The sequence below is a fragment of the Euleptes europaea genome, chromosome 3, assembly GCF_029931775.1.
Source record: "Euleptes europaea isolate rEulEur1 chromosome 3, rEulEur1.hap1, whole genome shotgun sequence".
NCBI classification, from domain to species: Eukaryota; Metazoa; Chordata; class Lepidosauria; order Squamata; family Sphaerodactylidae; genus Euleptes; species Euleptes europaea.
Window position 1 is genome coordinate 14,129,660 of NC_079314.1, and position 20,234 is coordinate 14,149,893.

At 38.5% G+C, this 20,234-nt stretch overlaps 1 protein-coding gene across 1 annotated transcript in view; it reads left to right on the top strand.

The window, feature by feature from the left end:
* Positions 1-20,234, top strand: part of LOC130474679 (uncharacterized PE-PGRS family protein PE_PGRS54-like) — a 196,971-nt gene that overhangs the window by 120,386 nt on the left and 56,351 nt on the right. The window contains exons 72-91 of the mRNA XM_056846378.1: positions 434-514; positions 1,245-1,325; positions 8,868-8,945; positions 9,129-9,206; positions 9,589-9,666; positions 10,302-10,379; positions 10,757-10,825; positions 11,642-11,719; positions 12,103-12,171; positions 12,357-12,434; positions 12,811-12,879; positions 13,695-13,772; positions 14,150-14,218; positions 15,035-15,112; positions 15,497-15,565; positions 15,751-15,828; positions 16,205-16,273; positions 17,089-17,166; positions 17,544-17,612; positions 18,260-18,370. Coding sequence (XP_056702356.1) covers positions 434-514; positions 1,245-1,325; positions 8,868-8,945; positions 9,129-9,206; positions 9,589-9,666; positions 10,302-10,379; positions 10,757-10,825; positions 11,642-11,719; positions 12,103-12,171; positions 12,357-12,434; positions 12,811-12,879; positions 13,695-13,772; positions 14,150-14,218; positions 15,035-15,112; positions 15,497-15,565; positions 15,751-15,828; positions 16,205-16,273; positions 17,089-17,166; positions 17,544-17,612; positions 18,260-18,370 — 1,536 coding nt within the window. The remainder of the gene's footprint in view (positions 1-433; positions 515-1,244; positions 1,326-8,867; positions 8,946-9,128; positions 9,207-9,588; positions 9,667-10,301; positions 10,380-10,756; positions 10,826-11,641; positions 11,720-12,102; positions 12,172-12,356; positions 12,435-12,810; positions 12,880-13,694; positions 13,773-14,149; positions 14,219-15,034; positions 15,113-15,496; positions 15,566-15,750; positions 15,829-16,204; positions 16,274-17,088; positions 17,167-17,543; positions 17,613-18,259; positions 18,371-20,234) is intronic.

The window sequence follows — 20,234 nt, forward strand, 5'->3', positions numbered from 1 at the left end:
AATAGTTTCAAATCCAGTATGTTTTCGAGAGATTGTGAAGAAAATACGAAACATTCAGGGATGAAGCCTCTTTAGAAAATGTTATCTTTCACATAACTCAGCAGGAATAGAAATTACATTGCATGCGTTGCTACGGGATGAACAGTTGAGATCAAACTATATCCAAATAAATATTTGTTACATGTCTCAGGTGGACGTTTTAAAATATCAAATCCTGTATGAAACAGCTTCTCTTTCCTGAAAGGCTGGGTCATAATGAGTCTATGGATGCTTAAAGTGTCCCAGGATGTCTTTTTTGGTTGTTACTGGATCCCAGTCACATGACTAGCCTTCTTGAATATTTAAAAATCATATTTCAAGAAACAAGCAGATTTGGTGAATTGGTTTTTTAAAAAAAATGTTTAGAGAGGTTTTTTAAACTATTCTTGTTTAGGGGGACCAAGGCAGCGGCACCAGCAGTGCTAATGGATATAATGGTGGTGCTGCCAACAATGGTCAGGGCACAGATTTCCGGGTGAGTATAAGATTATTTATGTAGTTGATTATGCCAAATCCGCTTTTTTGATGCACACCAACTAAAGATCTCAGTTCCAATGTCATTGATTTAATCACAGCTTACCTCTAGCTGTTTGTTGCGAGGATCCACATCACTGGGGATTTCTGGAGCAAAACATGGAACACTGATATCTGTCCTTAAATCTGGTTCTGCTGATGTCAAAGTATCCAAATGAACTTTCTGTGCAAGTCAAAGGGACATTTTTAAATCAAATCCATTATTACTCTCTTCCCTTAAAAGTTATACCATAATAAACCTATTAATAATTAAAGTGACACAACATGCTCCCCCCCTCCCGTTTTGTGATAACATAGGGCGAAAATGCATGGTCGCTTTCGCCTCCTTTATTCCCTGTTTCAGGCAGGATTCAGCCAGGATCGAACGCATGCGTTTTGCCAAATTTGCGTTCAATCCTGGCTGAAACAGCTAATAAAGGAGGCTAAAGCGACCATGCATTTTCGACCATAGTTAACTAGCCATTTGGCATATTTTACATTGTATTAAAAAACAGACTCAATGATTTTTTTTTAAAAAAATCAATTCTATAGGATGACCAAAACTATGTTTGTGGTCATGGTAGTTCTGGTTACAATGATCAGAACTATGACTATAACCCATTAAAAAAAATCATATTTCAAGAAACAAGCAGATTTGGAGAATTGTTTTTTTTTTTTAAATTCTTCTTTAGGGAGGCCAAGGCAGCGGCAGCAGCAGTGGTAATGGCTACAATGGTGGTGCTGCCAACAATGGTCAGGGCACAGATTTCTGGGTGAGTATAAGGTTATTTATGTAGTTGATTATGCCAAATCCCCCTTTTTGATGCACACTAAGTGAAGATCTCAGTTCCAATGTCATTGATTTCAACACAGCCTACCTCTAGCTGTTTGTTGCGAGGATCCACAGCCACATCACTCATGATTTCTGGAGCAAAACATGGAACACTGATTTCTGTCCTTAAATCTGGCTTCTGATGTCAAAGTATCCAAATGAAGTTTCTGTGTAATTCAAAGGGACATTTTTAAATTAAATCCATTATTACTCTCTTCCCTTAAAAGTTATACCTTAATAAACCTATTAATTATTAAAGTTACATGACATGCTCCCCCTCCCCTCTGTTTTGTCATAACATAGGGCAACAACGCATGGTCGCTTGAGCCTCCTTTATTCCCCTTTTCAAGCAGGATTCAGCCAGGATCAAATGCATGCGTTTCGCCAAATTTGCTTTCGATGCTGGCTGAATCATGGCTGAAACAGGGAATAAAGGAGGCTAAAGCGACCATGCGTTTTCGCCCATAATTACCTAGCCATTTGTCATATTTAACATTGTATTAAAAAACAGACTCAATGATTTTTTTAAAAAGTCAATTCTATAGGATGACCAAAACTATGCTTGTGGTCATAGTAGTTCTGGTTACAATGATCACAGCAATGACTATAACCCATATCCTGAAGTGAACCTTTTAAAGTGAGAGTATAATTTACTCTTCTTTCAATAGTTTCAAATCCAGTATGTTTTGCAGAGATAGTGAAGAAAATACGAACCGTTCAGGGATAAAGCCTCTTTAGAAAATGTTATCTCCTCACATAACTCAGCAGGAGTATCCAAATGAATTTTCTGTGCAAGTCAAAGAGACGTTTTTAAATCAAATCCATTGTGCACCAGGCTCTCTTCTCTTAAAAGTTATACTTCCGGTGGTGTCGCTGGTGTGAGTGCCATGTTTGCCCAGGAGCTCCTGGGTGAAATCCAAGTTTGCGTTAATCTTGGGGTGTTTACCGCACCCCAAACCGACCCTTGCAAGTGGGTTGGACAGCAGGACTTCCCTGCAGCCCATTATGCAGTTTGACCTCCTAAATACTCTGAGGGAGCTTTTTTAAGTCCCCCGGAGTTTTGGATGCCAGTCCTGCGGGCACCGAGGGAATTAAATCGCCAGAGCTCAACTTCGGCATAAGACTCTACCCTCCACCACCTTATAATCAACATAAGGACTACTTTAAGGTAAGAACCTCACCTCTAGATGCCCAAGTGAGTACATAAGAATCCTTCGTTTTCTACTGACGTTACCGAATAACTGGGGGGTAGATGAAGATATTCCCAGAACCCTTGCTCCTCCCTTAATCGAATCGGATAAATTTGATTTATAAAATCCACCAGGAATAGCAGCAGGAGCCTTATCAAATTGATCAGCTTAAGCCAAAACAATGAGTTAGAAGGACGGCTATGTGATGGACTTAAATTTCTACCAATGAGAAGCACTTTCAAAGGAAGGGGAGGGAGAATTACCTTTTGTTTCTCCGGCGAAAAAAAGAGAGGATTTCCTGCCACGTTGTACAACAAGGGACTCTTTGGACGGAAGACCCTCTATGCTATATCCTCCCTCTCTATCATCTGACCTATATCAACAGGAAGCAAGTCGTAGGACCGGATACACGTCGCACTCGAGCAACACAGAAATAGTTCCTGAAGGAAACAACCATCGAGAAGAGGCGGTAGAAGGTCCGCGGTGAAAATAACTTCCGGAATACTTCCTGGTTAAGCTGACCTAGAGCGTCCAGAAAAACTCGTTGGTACTCCAAAACTTTAAGAAGGTATTTTAAAGTTAAAATTGGATCTTTTCAATGCGAAAAAATTGTTAAGCTGATCGTTGGAGCACTCTTTATCAACTACAAGCTAGAGGGCCCTGTCTGAGGACATGTATTTTACCAGCCTAACGTCGATGTGAATGTCTGGAACTCGCCCTCGTTCTGGCTCATTACATAGCCCTGCTTATACAAAATTAAAAGAAACTGCACAAACCTTAACCATGGATAAGAAATTACAAGAATTGTTAGCCAAACAAACAGAGGCAACAACTAAGCAGTTTGAACAGATGTCAACACAGATGGCTCAGCTGACATCTATGATGACAAATCTTGGCCAAGCATCTCAAGCTATTAACCAGAAATTGGATGTGGTTACAGAAGACCTTAAAGATGTAAAGACTCAAATGAATACTATGAAGATTGATATGCAAGAATGGATTCATCAATCAAGAAAGTGATGGAAGATCATAAGGATACCAAGAAAAAAATAGAAAGCCAAGAAAAACAGATTGAAACAATACAATCTAATCAGATTGCAGCCAAGGATCAAATAGCCATGATGGAGATGAAAGTCAGAGAAGCCAATCTTCATCTGCGCAATTTACCAGATATGATGGGAGATAACAAAGAAACTTTAATTCCAAACTTGGCCTATTTATTCCAAATATTCCAAGCTATTAACAGAGCTTATAGAATACCATTACCTGCAAGAATGAAAAGATCAAAACCAAGAGATCTCATGATTATTTTTTATGACACAAGGATTAAGGACAGGATCATGAAGATCCACTATGACAATCCGGTTTCAGCAGGAGACACCCCTTCGATACTTTTAAAGGATATACCAAGACATTTACTCTCACAGAGGAGTAATTACAAAGAATTTGTATCTGTTTTGAAAGCTAATGGTATCAAATATCGTTGGATAATGCCACAGGGCTTGGCCTTTACCTACAAAGAAATTAAAATGACAATTACATCTTCAGCGGACGTGGGAAAATTTCTGAGGAAATATAAGAACTGAAAGGACTAACTCTGGAACAAAAGGAAGAGGAAGAAGAAGAAGAAGAGGAATCACAGGGAGCAGAGGGAGGTGCTGAATTATAGACTTAATATTTTGCTTCAAAAATTATTACAACACGGCAAAAATAATTTCTTGGAATGTGAATGGCCTGAATGAAAAGACTAAACGGGCTAGAATTTTTAAATATCTACAGAAATATAAATACTCCCTAATTTGTCTGCAAGAGACTCATATAGCAACAAAACATAAAAAATATTTGGATAGGCAAGTGCTTGGACAAGCATTTGTCTCTTCCGCCAAAACAAAAACAAAGGGAGTAGTGATATATGCTCATTCTAGCCTTAGTCCTGAACTATTGTACAAAGATGATGAAGGAAGAATTGTAATTATTAAAACTAAAATATTGGGGCAAAAGACAATTGTGGTTGGAATATATGCACCTAATGAAGGGAAAGCAAAGTTCTATGGACAACTACATGAATTGATTTCCCAATACGCAAATGATCAGATCCTCTTGATGGGAGACTTCAATGGCGTTGTTCTCTCAACTTTGGACAAAAATCAAAAGATGAAAATGAAGGATGTTTGCCTAAAACCTTCTTCACTATGGCTTCAGAACTGGAAATACAAGACATCTGGAGAACTATGAATACGACAGCTAAAGAATATACTTTCTATTCAGCAAGACATGACTCACACTCCAGGATAGACATGATATGGACTAGTAAATCTATTTTTACGCAATTACGTAAAACTCAAATTGTACTAAGAACTTTTTCTGACCACAATCCAGTTACATTTGAATGGAACAATAAACAAGCATTTAGATGGCGATTAAATGATAAACTTTTAAAGGATAATAAAATCCAACAAGAACTACAGGATTTAATTAAAGATTTCTTTGAAATTAATCTTAATGGGGAGACTTCGTTAAATACAGTTTGGGATACTTTCAAAGCTGTTCTAAGAGGATTTATGATACAGAAGCATATGGCATGGAAGAAAACTCAATTACAATTTACCAATAATATACTTTGGGATTTACAAAATTTGGAACAAAAACTGGTTATGGCAATACGTGAAGAGAAAAAAATGAAATATTAATGAAGATTTCTGTATCTAAACATCAACTGAATCTTATAATGATGGAGGAAATGAATAAAAATTTAAAATTTGCCAAACAAAAATACTTTGAACATGCTAATAAACCTGGAAATTTTTTAGCAACCCAACTGAAAGACTCATATCAAAAGAAGATCATAACGAAAATCCAATCCGCTAAAGGACCAGTATATACAACTATGGATATACAAAAAGAATTTGTTTCATTCTATACTAAGCTATATCAGAAAGATAACATTTCAAAAAAAAATAGACAAGTTTTTAAATTCAATACAGATGAAAGCTCTTTCAACAACCCAACAACAATTGATAGATGCTCCAATTACAAAGGAGGAACTACAAGAAGCAATAATGAAGCAAAAAACGGATAAGACACCCTGACCAGATGGAATTACGGCGCTATTTTACAGAACATTTAGTGATAATTTAGTGGATTTTTTTTTATTACTTTGCAACACAATTTTGGATAAGGGAGTATCCCCAGAGACTTGGTCACATGCATTTATATCATTAATACATAAGGAAGGAAGAGATCCAGAAAAAACATCAAACTATAGACCTATTTCATTGTTAAAAGTGGATTATAAGATTTATGCTTCGGTCTTATTGAATAGGGTGAAGCATTTTATTAAGGATTTAATACATGAAGACCAAGCAGGCTTTGTTCCAGGAAGACAAATCAAAGACAATATATGAATTTTATTAGACTCAATGGAATATTATGACCAGAATATCCAACAAACGGCTGCCTTTGTATTTTTGGATGCTGAGAAAGCTTTTGACATGGTCTCCTGGGATTTTATGAAAAAGATCTTGGAGAAATTAAATTTTGGAGACCGTTTTTTGAGAGGTATATCGGCCATATATACATTCCAACAGGCAAAATTTTTGGTGAATGAATCGATGTCTGATAATTGTTCAATTAAGAAAGGAACTAGACAAGGATGTCCCTTGTCTCCATTACTATTTATTTTGGTGTTGGAATCACTACGTTGCAAGATAAGAGCTATGGAGGACATTCGCGGATTAAAAATTAAAAAACATGAATTTAAACTGAGAGCTTTTGTGGATGACCTCCTGTTAATTTTGGAAAACCCAACACAATCAATGAAGATACTGATGGAAACTTTGGACGATTTTGGAAGAATATCGGGTTTTAAAGTTAATCAAGAAAAAACAAAGACAATATTCAAGAATCTGACTGAAAGGGAACAACAGGACTTTAGATCATATACAGGTTGGGAGAAAGTAAACAAGGTCAAATATTTGGGAATTTGGATCTCTGCGAAGAACAAAGAACTGATAACTAATAATTTTTTTAAATTATGGGATAAGATAAAAACTGACATGATCATTTGGTCAAATAAAAATTTGTCACTCCTGGGTCGAATATCAACAGTCCAAATGAATATTTTGCCAAGGATACTCTTCTTATTTCAAAATTTGCCTATAATATCACACGTTAAATATTTTGACACTTGGAGGAAAGATATACTAAATTTCATCTGGCAAGGGAAAAAACCGAGGATTGCTTACAAACACTTGGTGGACTCTAAAGTTAGAGGAGGCTTAGCACTACCTAACTTTCAACTTTATGCTGAAGCGGCCGCTTTAGTATGGCTAAAGGACTGGATTAACCTATCAAATACACGTTTGTTAGATCTTGAAGGATTTAACAATATAAGTGGATGGCACGGCTATTTGTGGTATAACAAAACCAAGACACAAGCATCATTTCATAATCATATAATCAGGTCCTCCTTAATTCGTATTTGGATGAGATATAAACATATTCTTGAACCAGTAACACCGATGTGGATATCACCTCAGGAAATGTTAACATTACGCCCACTTAGACCGGACAAATTTGTTACCTATCAGGAGTTAACTAACTGGGAAGGGGAAAAATGCTCACTAAAAGATCACCAGTCACTTAAAGACGATTTACAATGGCTTCAATATTACCAAATCAAATCAGTCTTTGCACAAGATATGAAAAATGGATTTTCTAAAGAAAAATCGCCTTTTCACAGGATGTTATTAGATAATAATACCCAACTGATTTCTAAAATGTTTAATCTTCTTTTAACAATATGTTGTGAGCAGGAAACAATTAAACCAACAATGATCAATTGGGCTCAAACTGTGGGACATGATATTGCTTTAAATAAATGGGAAAGGCTATGGTCGAAAGACCTGAAAGGAATAAATGCACAGTCAATCCGAGAAAATATCTACAAAATGATGTATAGATGGCATTTAACACCTAAGAAGATCGCAAGGATTTACAAAGTGACATCCCCTAAATGCTGGAAATGTAACAAAGAAATTGGTTCTTTTTATCATATGTGGTGGACTTGTGATAAAGCTAAGGATTTTTGGGATATGATTTATAATGAACTAAGATTAATAGTACAAAAAAATATACCCAAAACACCAGAAATGATGCTATTGAGTATGATACCTGATGACTTGTTAATACAAAGGACTTTTTTGATTTATGTGACAACAGCTGCAAGACTGCTTTATGCAGCAAAATGGAAAGGGGCAGATATCCCTGGGAAAAAAGACTGGGTTATGAAAATGTTTGAACTGGTGGAAATGGCAAAACTTACAGCTACTTTAAACCAAAAAGACAATGTACGGTTTATGGGGGAATGGGAGGCTTGGATGAGATATTGTGAATATGAATTAGGGCTGGGGAAATTGGAAGATTTTTAATCTGATCTAGATGACACTATTAATATAAAGAAGTGTAATTAATTATACTAATAGACTATTGTAATTGAAATTTAATTGAGATATAAGAATAATTAAGATCAGATCATATCACGATGGGATAGAACACTTTATTAAGAGGCGGACGGAGGTGAAGGGAAAGTCAGAAAATTTTCCTTTATTTTTTATTTTATTGAGTACTTAAATAATTACAACTATACTAGTTATGATTTAGATTTTCAGATAAATTTCATTGTTGTTTGCTAACATGGAAAATTTGTATTATTAAAACCAATAAAAAAATTTTTTTAAAAAAAAGTTATACCTTGATAACCCTATTAATGATTAAAGTGACACGCCATGCTCCTCCCCTATTTTGTCATAACATTGGGCCAAAACGCATGGTCGCTTTAGCGTCCTTTATTCCCAGTTTCAGCCAGGATCGGACGCATGTGTTTCGCTGAATGTGTGTTCAATGGTGGCTGAATCCTGGCTGTAAAAGGGAATAATCAATTCCATAGGATGACCAAATCTATGTTTGTGATCATGGTAGTTCTGGCTACAATGATCAGAGCTATGACTATAACTATGAATTTTTTTTTAAATTCTTGTTTGGGGGGCCAAGGCGGTCAAGGTGGTAGTAATGGCTTCAATCGTAGTTCTGGTCAGGGCACAGGTTTCTGGGTGAGTATAAGGTTATTTACGTAGCTGATTATGCCAAATCCCCCTTTTTGATGCACACCCACTAAAGATGCCTTTTTTGGTTGTTGCTGGAACCCAGTCACATGGCTAGCCTTCATGAATATTTAAAAATCATATTTCAGGAAACAAGCAGATTTGATGATTTTTTTTTTAATTCTTGTTTAGGGGGGCCAAGGCAGCCGTGGTGGTAGTAATGGCTACAATCGTAGTTCTGCCTACAATGGTCAGGGCACAGATTTCCGGGTGAGTATAAGGTTATTTATGTAGCTGATTATGCCAAATTCCCCTTTTTGATGCACACCCACTAAAGATGCCTTTTTTGGTTGTAGCTGGAACCCAGTCACATGGCTAGCCTTCATGAATATTTAAAAATCATATTTCAGGAAACAAGCAGATTTGATGATTTTTTTTTTAATTCTTGTTTAGGGGGGCCAAGGCAGCCGTGGTGGTAGTAATGGCTACAATCGTAGTTCTGCCTACAATGGTCAGGACACAGATTTCTGGGTGAGTATAAGGTTATTTATGTAGCTGATTATGCCAAATTCCCCTTTTTGATGCACACCAACTAAAGATCTCAATTCCCTGTTTATTCCCTTTTTCAGCCAGGATCAAGCGCGTGCGTTTCGCCGAATGTATGTTCAATCGTGGCTGAATCCTGGCGGAAAAAGGGAATAGAGGAGGCTAAAGCGACCGTGCATTTTTGCCCATAGTTACCTAGCCATTTGGTATATTAAACATTGTATTTAAAAAGAACAGGTGCAATGTTGTTGTTTTTTAAATTAGTTTTATAGGTTGACCAAATCTGTTTGTGGTCATGGTAGTTCTGACTACAATGATCAGAGCTATGACTATAACTATGAATTTTTTTAAAAAAATTCTTGTTTAGGGGGGCCAAGGCGGCCGTGGTGGTAGTAATGGCTACAATCGTAGTTCTGCCTACAATGGTCAGGGCACAGATTTCTGGGTGAGTATAAGGTTATTTATGTAGCAGATTATGGCAAATTCCCCTTTTTGATGCACACCAACTAAAGATCTCAATTCCCTGTTTATTCCCTGTTTCAGCCAGGATTGATTGCATGCGTTTCGCCGAATGTGAGTTCAATCGTGGCTGAATCCTGGCTGAAAAAGGGAATAGAGGAGGCTAAAGCGACCGTGCATTTTTGCCCGTAGTTACCTAGCCATTTGGTATATTTAACATTGTATTTAAAAACAACAGGCTCAATGTTTTTTTTTTTTTAATCAATTCTATAGGAGGACCAAATCTATGTTTGTGGTCATGGTAGTTCTGGCTACAATGATCAGAGATATGACTATAACTATGAATTTTTTTAAAAAATTCATGTTTAGGGGGGCCAAAGTGGTCAAGGTGGTAGTAACGGCTTCAATCGTAGTTCTGGTCAGGGCACAGGTTTCTGGGTGGGAATAAGGTTATTTACGTAGCTGATTATGCCAAATCCCCCTTTTTGATGCCAGCCAACTAAAGATGCCTTTTTTGGTTGTTGCTGGAACCAGTCACATGGCTAGTCTTCATGAATATTTAAAAATCATATTTCAGGAAACAAGCATATTTGATTATTATTATTTTGAATTCTTGTTTAGGGGGGCCAAGGTGGCCGTGGTGGTAGTAATGGCTACAATCGTAGTTCTGCCTACAATGGTCAGGGCACAGATTTCTGGGTGAGTATAAGGTTTTTTATGTAGCTGATTATGCCAAATCCCCCTTTTTGATGCACACCAACTAAAGATCTCAGTTCCCTGTTTATTCCCTGTTTCAGCCAGGATCGAGCGCATGTGTTTCGCCGAATATGAGTTCAATCATGGCTGAATCCTGTCTGAAAAAGGGAATAGAGGAGGCTAAAGCGACCGTGCATTTTTGCCCATTGTTACCTAGCCATTTGGTATATTTAACATTGTATTTAAAAAGAACAGGCTCAATGATCTTAAAAAATCAATTCCATAGGATGACCAAATCTATGTTTGTGGTCATGGTAGTTCTGGCTACAATGATCAGAGCTATGACTATAACTATGAATTTTTTAAAAATTCTTGTTTAGGGGGGCCAAGGCGGTCAAGGTGGTAGTAATGGCTTCAATCGTAGTTCTGGTCAGGGCACAGGTTTCTGGGTGAGTATAAGGTTATTTACGTAGCTGATTATGCCAAATCCCCCTTTTCAATGCACACCAACTAAAGATCTCATTTCCCTGTTTATTCCCTGTTTCAGCCAGGATCGATCGCATACGTTTCGCCGAATGTGTGTTCAATCATGGCTGAATCCTGGCTGAAAATGGGAATAGAGGAGGCTAAAGCGACCGTGCATTTTTGCCCATAGTTACCTAGCCATTTGGTATATTTAACATTGTATTTAAAAACAACAGGTTCAATTATTTTTTTAAAAAAATCAATTCTATAGGATGACCAAATCTATGTTTGTGGTCATGGTAGGTCTGGCTACAATGATCAGGGGTATGAGTATAACCCATATCCTGAAGTGAACCCTTTAAAGTGAGAATATGAATTGCTCTGCTTTCAATAGTTTCAAATCCAGTATGTTTTCGAGAGATTGTGAAGAAAATACGAACCATTCAGGGATGAAGCCTTTTTAGAAAATGTTATCTCTTCACATAACTCAGCAGGAATAGAAATTACATTGTATGCGTTGCTACGGGATGAGCAGTTGAGATCAAACTATATCCAAATGAATATTTGTTACATGTCTCTGGTGGACATTTTAAAATATCAAAACCAGTATGAAGCAGGTTCTCTTTTCTGAAAGGCTGTGTCATAATGAATCTATGGATGATTAAAGTGCCCCAGGATGCCTTTTTGGTTGTTGCTTGAACCCAGTCACATGGTTAGCCTTCTTGAATATTTATAAATCATATTTCAGGAAACAAGCAGATTTAATGCTATGGTGTTTTGTTTTTTAAATTCTTGTTTAGAGGGGCCAAGGTGGCCGTGGTGGTAGTAATGGCTACAATCGTAGTTCTGCCTATAATGTTCAGGGCACAGATTTCTGGGTGAGTATAAGGTTATTTATGTAGCTGATTATGCCAAATCCCCCTTTTTGATGCACACCAACTAAAGATCTCAGTTCCCTGTTTATTCCCTGTTTCAGCCAGGATCGAGCGCATGCATTTCGCCGAATGTGAGTTCAATCATGGCTGAATCCTGTCTGAAAAAGGGAATAGAGGAGGCTAAAGCGACCGTGCATTTTTGCCCGTAGTTACCTAGCCATTTGGTATACTTAACATTGCATTTAAAAACAACAGGCTCAATGTTTTTTTTTTTTTTTAATCAATTCTATAGGATGATTAAATCTATGTTTGTGGTCATGGTAGTTCTGGCTACAATGATCAGAGCTATGGCTATAACTATGAATTTTTTAAAAAATTTTGTTTAGGGGGGCCAAGGCGGTCAAGGTGGTATTAATGGCTTCAATCGTAGTTCTGGTCAGGGCACAGGTTTCTGGGTGAGTATAAGGTTATTTATGTAGCTGATTATGCCAAATCCCCCTTTTTGATGCAAACCAACTAAAGATGCCTTTTTTGGTTGTTGCTGGAACCCAGTCACATGGCTAGTCTTCATGAATATTTAAAAATCATATTTCAGGAAACAAGCATATTTGATTATTATTTTTTTTTAAATCTTGTTTAGGGGGGCCAAGGTGGCCGTGGTGGTAGTAATGGCTACAATCGTAGTTCTGCCTACAATGGTCAGGGCACAGATTTCTGGGTGAGTATAAGGTTATTTATGTAGCTGATTATGCCAAATTCCCCTTTTTGATGCACACCAACTAAAGATCTCAATTCCCTGTTTATTCCCTGTTTCAGCCAGGATCGATCGCATGCGTTTCGCCGAATGTATGTTCAATCATGGCTGAATCCTGGCGGAAAAAGGGAATAGAGGAGGCTAAAGCGACCATGCATTTTTGGCCATAGTTACCTAGCTATTTGGTATATTTAACATTGTATTTAAAAAGAACAGGCTCAATGATCTTAAAAATCAATTCCATAGGATGACCAAAACTATGTTTGTGGTCATGGTAGTTCTGGCTACAATGATCAGAGCTATGACTATAACTATGAATTTTTTAAAAATTCTTGTTTAGGGGGGCCAAGGCGGTCAAGGTGGTAGTAATGGCTTCAATCGTAGTTCTGGTCAGGGCACAGGTTTCTGGGTGAGTATAAGGTTATTTACGTAGCTGATTATGCCAAATCCCCCTTTTTGATGCATACCAACTAAAGATCTCAGTTCCCTGTTTATTCCCTGTTTCAGCCAGGATCGATCGCATACGTTTCGCTGAATGTGTGTTCAATCCTGGCTGAATCCTGGCTGAAAATGGGAATACAGGAGGCTAAAGCGACTGTGCATTTTTGCCCATAGTTACCTAGCCATTTGGTATATTTAACATTGTATTTAAAAACAACAGGTTCAATTATTTTTTTAAAAAATCAATTCTATAGGATGACCAAATCTATGTTTGTGGTCATGGTAGGTCTGGCTACAATGATCAGGGGTATGAGTATAACCCATATCCTGAAGTGAACCCTTTAAAGTGAGAATATGAATTGCTCTGCTTTCAATAGTTTCAAATCCAGTATGTTTTCGAGAGATTGTGAAGAAAATACGAACCATTCAGGGATGAAGCCTTTTTAGAAAATGTTATCTCTTCACATAACTCAGCAGGAATAGAAATTACATTGTATGCGTTGCTACGGGATGAGCAGTTGAGATCAAACTATATCCAAATGAATATTTGTTACATGTCTCTGGTGGACATTTTAAAATATCAAAACCAGTATGAAGCAGGTTCTCTTTTCTGAAAGGCTGTATCATAATGAATCTATGGATGATTAAAGTGCCCCAGGATGCCTTTTTGGTTGTTGCTTGAACCCAGTCACATGGTTAGCCCTCTTGAATATTTATAAATCATATTTCAGGAAACAAGCAGATTTAATGCTATGGTGTTTTGTTTTTTAAATTCTTGTTTAGAGGAGCCAAGGTAGCCGTGGTGGTAGTAATGGCTACAATCGTAGTTCTGCCTACAATGGTCAGGGCACAGATTTCTGGGTGAGTATAAGGTTATTTATGTAGCTGATTATGCCAAATCCCCCTTTTTGATGCACACCAACTAAAGATCTCAGTTCCCTGTTTATTCCCTGTTTCAGCCAGGATCGATCGCATGCGTTTCTCCGAATGTGTGTTCAATCATGGCTGAATCCTGGCTGAAAAAGGGAATAGAGGAGGCTAAAGCGACCGTGCATTTTTGCCCATAGTTAGCTAGCCATTTGGTATATTTAGCATTGTATTTAAAAAGAACAGGCTCAATGATCTTAAAAAATCAATTCCATAGGATGACCAAATCTATGTTTGTGGTCATGGTAGTTCTCGCTACAATGATCAGAGCTATGACTATAACTATGAATTTTTTAAAAATTCTTGTTTAGGGGGGCCAAGGCGGTCAAGGTGGTAGTAATGGCTTCAATCGTAGTTCTGATCAGGGCACAGGTTTCTGGGTGAGTATAAAGTTATTTACGTAGCTGATTATGCCAAATCCCCCTTTTCGATGCACACCAAGTAAAGATCTCAGTTCCCTGTTTATTCCCTGTTTCAGCCAGGATCGATCGCATACGTTTTGCCGAATGTGTGTTCAATCATGGCTGAATCCTGGCTGAAAATGGGAATAGAGGAGGCTAAAGCGACCGTGCATTTTTGCCCATAGTTACCTAGCCATTTGGTATATTTAACATTGTATGTAAAAACAACAGGTTCAATTATTTTTTTAAAAAAATCAATTCTATAGGATGACCAAATCTATGTTTGTGGTCATGGTAGGTCTGGCTACAATGATCAGGGGTATGAGTATAACCCATATCCTGAAGTGAACCCTTTAAAGTGAGAATATGAATTGCTCTGCTTTCAATAGTTTCAAATCCAGTATGTTTTCGAGAGATTGTGAAGAAAATACGAACCATTCAGGGATGAAGCCTTTTTAGAAAATGTTATCTCTTCACATAACTCAGCAGGAATAGAAATTACATTGTATGCGTTGCTACGGGATGAGCAGTTGAGATCAAACTATATCCAAATGAATATTTGTTACATGTCTCTGGTGGACATTTTAAAATATCAAAACCAGTATGAAGCAGGTTCTCTTTTCTGAAAGGCTGTGTCATAATGAATCTATGGATGATTAAAGTGCCCCAGGATGCCTTTTTGGTTGTTGCTTGAACCCAGTCACATGGTTAGCCTTCTTGAATATTTATAAATCATATTTCAGGAAACAAGCAGATTTAATGCTATGGTGTTTTGTTTTTTAAATTCTTGTTTAGAGGGGCCAAGGTGGCCGTGGTGGTAGTAATGGCTACAATCGTAGTTCTGCCTATAATGTTCAGGGCACAGATTTCTGGGTGAGTATAAGGTTATTTATGTAGCTGATTATGCCAAATCCCCCTTTTTGATGCACACCAACTAAAGATCTCAGTTCCCTGTTTATTCCCTGTTTCAGCCAGGATCGAGCGCATGCATTTCGCCGAATGTGAGTTCAATCATGGCTGAATCCTGTCTGAAAAAGGGAATAGAGGAGGCTAAAGCGACCGTGCATTTTTGCCCGTAGTTACCTAGCCATTTGGTATACTTAACATTGCATTTAAAAACAACAGGCTCAATGTTTTTTTTTTTTTTTTAATCAATTCTATAGGATGATTAAATCTATGTTTGTGGTCATGGTAGTTCTGGCTACAATGATCAGAGCTATGGCTATAACTATGAATTTTTAAAAAAATTTTGTTTAGGGGGGCCAAGGCGGTCAAGGTGGTATTAATGGCTTCAATCGTAGTTCTGGTCAGGGCACAGGTTTCTGGGTGAGTATAAGGTTATTTATGTAGCTGATTATGCCAAATCCCCCTTTTTGATGCAAACCAACTAAAGATGCCTTTTTTGGTTGTTGCTGGAACCCAGTCACATGGCTAGTCTTCATGAATATTTAAAAATCATATTTCAGGAAACAAGCATATTTGATTATTATTATTTTTTAAATCTTGTTTAGGGGGGCCAAGGTGGCCGTGGTGGTAGTAATGGCTACAATCGTAGTTCTGCCTACAATGGTCAGGGCACAGATTTCTGGGTGAGTATAAGGTTATTTATGTAGCTGATTATGCCAAATTCCCCTTTTTGATGCACACCAACTAAAGATCTCAATTCCCTGTTTATTCCCTGTTTCAGCCAGGATCGATCGCATGCGTTTCGCCGAATGTATGTTCAATCGTGGCTGAATCCTGGCTGAAAAAGGGAATAGAGGAGGCTAAAGCGACCATGCATTTTTGGCCATAGTTACCTAGCTATTTGGTATATTTAACATTGTATTTAAAAAGAACAGGCTCAATGATCTTAAAAATCAATTCCATAGGATGACCAAAACTATGTTTGTGGTCATGGTAGTTCTGGCTACAATGATCAGAGCTATGACTATAACTATGAATTTTTTAAAAATTCTTGTTTAGGGGGGCCAAGGCGGTCAAGGTGGTAGTAATGGCTTCAATCGTAGTTCTGGTCAGGGCACAGGTTTCTGGGTGAGTATAAGGTTATTTACGTAGCTGATTATGCCAAATCCCCCTTTTTGATGCATACCAACTAAAGATCTCAGTTCCCTGTTTATTCCCTGTTTCAGCCAGGATCGATCGCATACGTTTCGCTGAATGTGTGTTCAATCCTGGCTGAATCCTGGCTGAAAATGGGAATAGAGGAGGCTAAAGCGACTGTGCATTTTTGCCCATAGTTACCTAGCCATTTGGTATATTTAACATTGTATTTAAAAACAACAGGTTCAATTATTTTTTTAAAAAATCAATTCTATAGGATGACCAAATCTATGTTTGTGGTCATGGTAGGTCTGGCTACAATGATCAGGGGTATGAGTATAACCCATATCCTGAAGTGAACCCTTTAAAGTGAGAATATGAATTGCTCTGCTTTCAATAGTTTCAAATCCAGTATGTTTTCGAGAGATTGTGAAGAAAATACGAACCATTCAGGGATGAAGCCTTTTTAGAAAATGTTATCTCTTCACATAACTCAGCAGGAATAGAAATTACATTGTATGCGTTGCTACGGGATGAGCAGTTGAGATCAAACTATATCCAAATGAATATTTGTTACATGTCTCTGGTGGACATTTTAAAATATCAAAACCAGTATGAAGCAGGTTCTCTTTTCTGAAAGGCTGTATCATAATGAATCTATGGATGATTAAAGTGCCCCAGGATGCCTTTTTGGTTGTTGCTTGAACCCAGTCACATGGTTAGCCCTCTTGAATATTTATAAATCATATTTCAGGAAACAAGCAGATTTAATGCTATGGTGTTTTGTTTTTTAAATTCTTGTTTAGAGGAGCCAAGGTAGCCGTGGTGGTAGTAATGGCTACAATCGTAGTTCTGCCTACAATGGTCAGGGCACAGATTTCTGGGTGAGTATAAGGTTATTTATGTAGCTGATTATGCCAAATCCCCCTTTTTGATGCACACCAACTAAAGATCTCAGTTCCCTGTTTATTCCCTGTTTCAGCCAGGATCGATCGCATGCGTTTCTCCGAATGTGTGTTCAATCATGGCTGAATCCTGGCTGAAAAAGGGAATAGAGGAGGCTAAAGCGACCGTGCATTTTTGCCCATAGTTAGCTAGCCATTTGGTATATTTAGCATTGTATTTAAAAAGAACAGGCTCAATGATCTTAAAAAATCAATTCCATAGGATGACCAAATCTATGTTTGTGGTCATGGTAGTTCTCGCTACAATGATCAGAGCTATGACTATAACTATGAATTTTTTAAAAATTCTTGTTTAGGGGGGCCAAGGCGGTCAAGGTGGTAGTAATGGCTTCAATCGTAGTTCTGGTCAGGGCACAGGTTTCTGGGTGAGTATAAAGTTATTTACGTAGCTGATTATGCCAAATCCCCCTTTTCGATGCACACCAAGTAAAGATCTCAGTTCCCTGTTTATTCCCTGTTTCAGCCAGGATCGATCGCATACGTTTTGCCGAATGTGTGTTCAATCATGGCTGAATCCTGGCTGAAAATGGGAATAGAGGAGGCTAAAGCGACCGTGCATTTTTGCCCATAGTTACCTAGCCATTTGGTATATTTAACATTGTATTTAAAAACAACAGGTTCAATTATTTTTTAAAAAAATCAATTCTATAGGATGACCAAATCTATGTTTGTGGTCATGGTAGGTCTGGCTTCAATGATCAGGGGTATGAGTATAACCCATATCCTGAAGTGAACCCTTTAAAGTGAGAATATGATTTGCTCTGCTTTCAATAGTTTCAAATCCAGTATGTTTTCGAGAGATTGTGAAGAAAATACGAACCATTCAGGGATGAAGCCTTTTTAGAAAATGTTATCTCTTCACATAACTCAGCAGGAATAGAAATTACATTGTATGCTTTAACATTGTATTTAAAAAGAACAGGCTCAATAATCTTAAAAAATCAATAAATCATATTTCAGGAAACAAGCAGATTTAATGTTTTGGTGTTTTGTTTTTTAAATTCTTGTTTAGAGGGGCCAAGGTGGCCGTGGTGGTAGTAATGGCTACAATCGTAGTTCTGCCTACAATGTTCAGGGCTACAATCGTAGTTCTGCCTACAATGATCAGGGCACAGCTTTCCGGGTGAGTATAAGGTTATTTATGTACCTGATTATGCCAAATTTGATACACACCAACTGAAGATCTCAGTTCCTATGTCATTGATTTCAACGCATCCTACCTCTAACTGTTTGTTGCTAGGATCCACAGCCACATCGCTGCGGATTTCTAGAGCAAAACATGGAAAACTGATATCTGTCCCTAAATCTGGCTCTACTGATGTCAAAGTATCCAATTGAAGTTTCTGTACAAGTTAAAGGGACATTTTTAAATCAAATCCATTATGAATCTGGCCCTCTTCCCTTAAAATTTATACCTTTATAAACCTATTAATGATTAAAGTGACACGACATGTTCCCCCCCCATTTTGTCATAACATTAAGCAAAAATGCATGGTCGCTTTAGCCTCCTTTATTCCCTGTTTCAGCCAGGATCGATCGCATGCATTCGCCGAATGTGCGTTCGATCCTGGCTGAATGTTGGCAGAAACAGGGAATAAAGGAGGCTAAAGCGACCATGCATTTTCTCCCATAGTTACCTAGCCATTTGGCATATTTAATATTGTATTAAAAAAAGCAGGCTCAATGATTTAAAAAAAAATCAATTCTACAGGCTGACCAAAACTATGTCTGTGGTCATGGTAGTTCTGGCTAAAACGATCAGAGCTATGGCTATAACCCTTATCCTGAAGTGAACCTTTTTGTCAGATAGGGCTTCTGACAGCCCCGTCCCCAAACCATAACAACTCTGTGCACTCTGCTACCGGGCAGAGTCCCTTTAAGACTGTCTATGGGATGGAATTCGACCCTTTCGGGGAGGTCCCCCTCCCGCTGGGAGGTGACCCCCGGAGGTGTCGGCATAGTCTAACACCATCAGAAATACTTGGCCGGGACTTGTTAAACAGTTGGGACAGGCTAAGGAACGGTACAAGGCGCAGGCTGACAAACACAGAATGCCTCAGTGGGATCTTGTGGTCGGCGAAAAGGTGTACCTTTCCACCAAGAACTTAAAGTCTCTGCGTCCTTTTAGAAAACTTTGCCAAAAGTAAGTGGGTCCGTTTACTATATCCCGGGTAATCAATGAGGTCTTTGCTGAACTGAACCTCCCCAAGACTCTGCAGGGGGTACACCTCGTGTTTCACATTAGCCTCCTGAAACCCTTTTCTCCCGCCCCTAATTGGCACCCCGAACCCCCCGAGGCAACACCTATCATGGTACAGGGGGAACAGCATTTTGAAATTTCTAGGGTCCTGGACTCCAGGCTGCGGAGGGGTCAGCTGGAGTACCTGGTACACTGGAGACATTTGAACTCGAGCCATGATGAGTGGGTCGCAGCAGAACACGTGATCACTGAGTTCCATCGGAATTGTCCTAACAAGCCTGGGAATCCGGGGAGGGGGCCTTTGGAGAGGCGGAATGTCAGATAGGGCTTCTGACAGCCCCGTCCCCAAACTAGATGGAGTTCTCCGTGCACCCCCCTTTGGTTTTGCACACGAGCTCCAGCCAGGGATTTGCACTCCCCCCCCTTTGGTTTTGCACACGAGCTCCGGCCAGGGATTTGCAATTGTATTGGGACCTGCCCGTGTAAATCTCCGATCTGGTATCGGGTCCCACGCACAAAGCCGAGAGCTCAGCCATCTCCTCCACTGATTGCCCTTAATTGTTTCTGTTTCAGTTTAACTTAAGTCGTTACCGGGAGGAAGCAACTGCATTGTTTCTTTGTTCCTGTAACCCAATCATGTCTATTGTATTAGCCCTATGTGTGTATCCATATTTCCCCAGCCATGTATTCCAGCCTTGCTCGTCTCTTACTGAAATCACTGACTTTCTGAAATAAATCTTTGAATCGCTGCTCTGCCTGGATTGAAGGTCTATTGCCTGAAACGCTG